The sequence below is a fragment of the Trachymyrmex septentrionalis genome, unplaced genomic scaffold (genome assembly GCF_001594115.1).
Source record: "Trachymyrmex septentrionalis isolate Tsep2-gDNA-1 unplaced genomic scaffold, Tsep1.0 scaffold52, whole genome shotgun sequence".
Classification (NCBI taxonomy): Eukaryota; Metazoa; Arthropoda; class Insecta; order Hymenoptera; family Formicidae; genus Trachymyrmex; species Trachymyrmex septentrionalis.
Window position 1 is genome coordinate 130468 of NW_017305694.1, and position 3652 is coordinate 134119.

General features: G+C 39.3%; 1 protein-coding gene across 1 annotated transcript; it reads left to right on the forward strand.

Moving 5' to 3' along the window:
• The first annotated feature begins 383 nt into the window (after positions 1–383).
• Positions 384–1591, forward strand: LOC108751824. Its single transcript, XM_018492248.1, has 2 exons — positions 384–950; positions 1123–1591. The coding sequence occupies exons 1-2, from the start codon at positions 767–769 to the stop codon at positions 1422–1424; spliced, it is 486 nt and encodes a 161-aa protein (XP_018347750.1). The 5' UTR covers positions 384–766; the 3' UTR covers positions 1425–1591.
• Positions 1592–3652: the final 2061 nt, after the last annotated feature.

The window sequence follows — 3652 nt, forward strand, 5'->3', positions numbered from 1 at the left end:
ATTCCACGCACTCCGCGGAATGACGCGAGCTCTTCCCGCCGCAATACCGACAAAACGTCAGGGAGCGGGCGAAACAATGAAAGCTCTCGAAACAGAGCGGCGGGGAGGGGGGGAGGGGAGGAGATGGAAGCTCTCGCCGACGTAGCATCGTCTTGTGTCCAGAAGAAATTTCCGAGTGAAAACAGCGAAGCTATTCCCGAGGACCAACCGCCGCCTCGTTGCTTCTACCAGTCTTCTACAGGGAGAAACTGAATCGTCCCCGTTGCAGCCCTTCCTCATCTGCATTTCGCTTTTATATATTTACTTTCTTTCTCCTTATTTCCGCGCCGTCTTTATGTAGCGAGGCGAGGCAGAAGGAAGAAAAGCACTCTACTCGCGTAGATATTTCTCTTTATGTACACTTGACATATAAAAATTTCAACTCTGAGAATAATTCGTGCCGTTTGTTAAACACAGCTTCAGACGGTAGCGTTACTGTTGTGTTTTCGAGCGTGATTACCAACTTAAAGAACAGTGAGACCGGATTGTAAAATAATATGCTAGAAACCAGAAGAATCTGATTTAAATTCTCATTGAAAGATGCAAGCAACACGTGAGATAGAAAATATCAACGTATAGCATGAAAAATAAGAAAGTCAAAATGACATTCCGTATCAAGATATGTGAATTTGCCTAAATTTAAATGCCTAAATTATTTGGAATAACCTTAAATGACAAAATTCTAAGATATGTGATTCATATTTGGTTGCATTGCTGAAAAAGAATCATGAATCGTCGTGTTACATGTCCAACTAGTGCACAATTACCGTATCACGTAGTTTCGCATAAAATTGACAATAATATTTTAACCATTAAATTACCTAAAGATAGACACCCGATTGAACATCCCGTTCAAGCCGTGGATAGACAAATTGACGAGCCTATTGATGTTAATTGTTCGGATAAATATGGTAAAGTATTATTACAATAATTGTAAAACTAATACAAAATTAAAAAGTAAACTCTATTATGATTTATGATTATTATTTCTACTTAATTACGGTAGAAATACTGATGGGATTATTTGTAAAATTGAGGCACATGTTATTCTTCAAATTTATTGCAAAATATATATCTTTCAAGGTGAGAAATGCAAGAAAGGCTGTCCGAAAATTAATATATTGCATAATCAAGAACCTCCTGCTAAAAAACCGGAGGAAGAAATGTTATTATTAAGGACAACAAGACAAATTACTCCCACCAACGATATGAAGCACAGTCTTGAAGTGGAATTTAAGTCACCACGAAATTATATCCCATTGCCAGAACCAGGACCTACTCCGCCCATAATTATTCCGAAACAACCTGTTATCTTGAAGAAACTTGAAAATAATATGGGTAAAGGTAAAAAAAGTACAAATAAAGGAAGAAACAAGAAGAAATAAAACAAGAAGATAAATGTCAAGCAACACTTTTAAACACCATTTGCGAGAAATATTTTATTTGTGTAAGAAGTCTAGAAAGAAATCCTAATTTGCGATGTACAACAAGGCCAATGATAGATACTTGGAAAAGTAAACTCGCGAATCCAATAAAACTCTTTTAAAGTAAATATATCTACAATTCTTTACTAATAAAATATCAAAAAGTCTTTAAATATAATAAATGTAATAAAAAAACTTTGTCAAATACGAATTAATTTATTCCCATGAAATTTTATCACCATTGTAGGAGTATAATTCTCAAATAAAATGATAATCATATATTTTCCTGGCACTTATTCTTCGGCTATTATTGCAACATAGATCGAACGATTTTGGCGTTAGATACAAACGTCTTACAGATTTACGAGTTGCGAAACTGAAGTGTTCGCCACTTTGTCGAAAACATGGAGGCGTGCGCAGGGTCGAATATCTGAGCGATAAATCACCGGTGGTATTATATTCTTGCCCGTCTTGGGAAACAATAGATCATATTGCGTATATATACACATATATACATACGGATACGCTAGTATTAAACCGTTTTTGGGCCCATTGTCGCCTACCGCCGTCGTAACGGCGACGAGCTTTTTAAGCCGCGCTTTAAGTTCCACCCTTTCTCTCTCTCTCTCTCTCTCTCTCTCTCTCTCTCTCTCTCTCTCTCTCTCTCTCTCTCCCTTGCGATAAATCAGCACGATTTTACCTGCTGGTAAGAGAAACGCGAACGCGAGCGCGAACGGAATCGGCTCTCCGATAAAGAGAGTTTGAAAAAGGAAAGATTTCCGCAAATATTCCATTAGGAAGCGTTCACTAAGAGCCGGTGTAAAGTATCACTCGAAGCTCTCGTATTGCTTCCAATGAGAGAAACCAGAAAGCTAAGGAATATGTGGTAACGGAAAGAAATGCGAGATCAACGAAGGAATGCGAGAGAATCGATATGGATAAAGTGACAAAGGGACCCATTTTTCCGGAAGTGTAAAATATTCATTGCCGAAGTGGCAGCGAGAAAACGATCTTTACGTCGATCTTCGATAGAGTGCGTCGGTTTCAGAGCTTTTTCGATGCTCTTCCTTCATCTTTCTTCTTTTTTCCCCCCATGAATGTACAATATAATCAATCGATATTTGAATGAGATTCTAATTAAAAAAGCTTTTGTGTCTAACACGTCCCTGTTTCAGATTTCTTCCCAAACAGAAAAAAAGTTGGAAAAGTGAGCTTCTAGAGATCTCCCTTCGTTTTACTTTGATTATGTCACGGTCGCCATGTCGTGTCGGTAATCCCCTAGATTTTTACGTCTTAAGCTTCGAGTCTCCCGCCCTCATGAATCAGATGTACTTACGCTGTGCTATGATTTGCGACGCATGATTTTTGCGAGGAAAGTGAAGGAGGAATGGCAAGAGGTAACGCGACGTGAGCCGATAAAAGATCTCGCACATGACGTTTTTCACGCGACGACGTAACGAGTGACAGATCGTTGTTGGCAAAAAGGTGCTGTGGTTACATTCGAAAATTGGAGAGGGATTATTGCTGCTACCACCACGTAGGTAGGGTCGACGTGAAAGGTACATCCGCAATCGAGAGGGGCGGGATGATGAAATGCGTCATTTGTCTGTGCGGACCCAAAATACTCACGGTACTCAACACGAAGAACATCGCGTGCGGTTACGAAGCTGTAAAAGCCTGGCAACGACAAATGCATCCGCTTGTTGGAAAGGCGCGCGAGTGCATGCACAAGTGTTGGCCCGCGCACTGGATGACTGTAATTGGGCGCTGGTTACAGAATTCATTGCCGCGTTTAGGGCCTTAAACGGCCGAGAGATAAATCACGATTAAACACGACCATCAATCTAAACTCCAGCATGTAACGCCATGTAAAACAGAATCCGGCATTGAGAGCGATACAAAAAAGAAGTAAACATATGTGAGGCCCTCGAAAATTCAATGCGTAATTTTTTTCAGCGATTATCAAATATTTATTCAATTAATGCTGCGTATTAATTCTGTCGATGTGTTTATTATATTTGTTAATGTCATTGGACATTGATTATTTTATTATTATTATTATTATTATTATTAGGCGTTAGGAACTCGAAAGCTCATTGCCGCAAATACCAAATCCCGCCACTGTTCCCGTCCCTGAGCAAGATCCCTCCATTTGTGACCCATTTGATTATTTTACTATTTTTTTATTT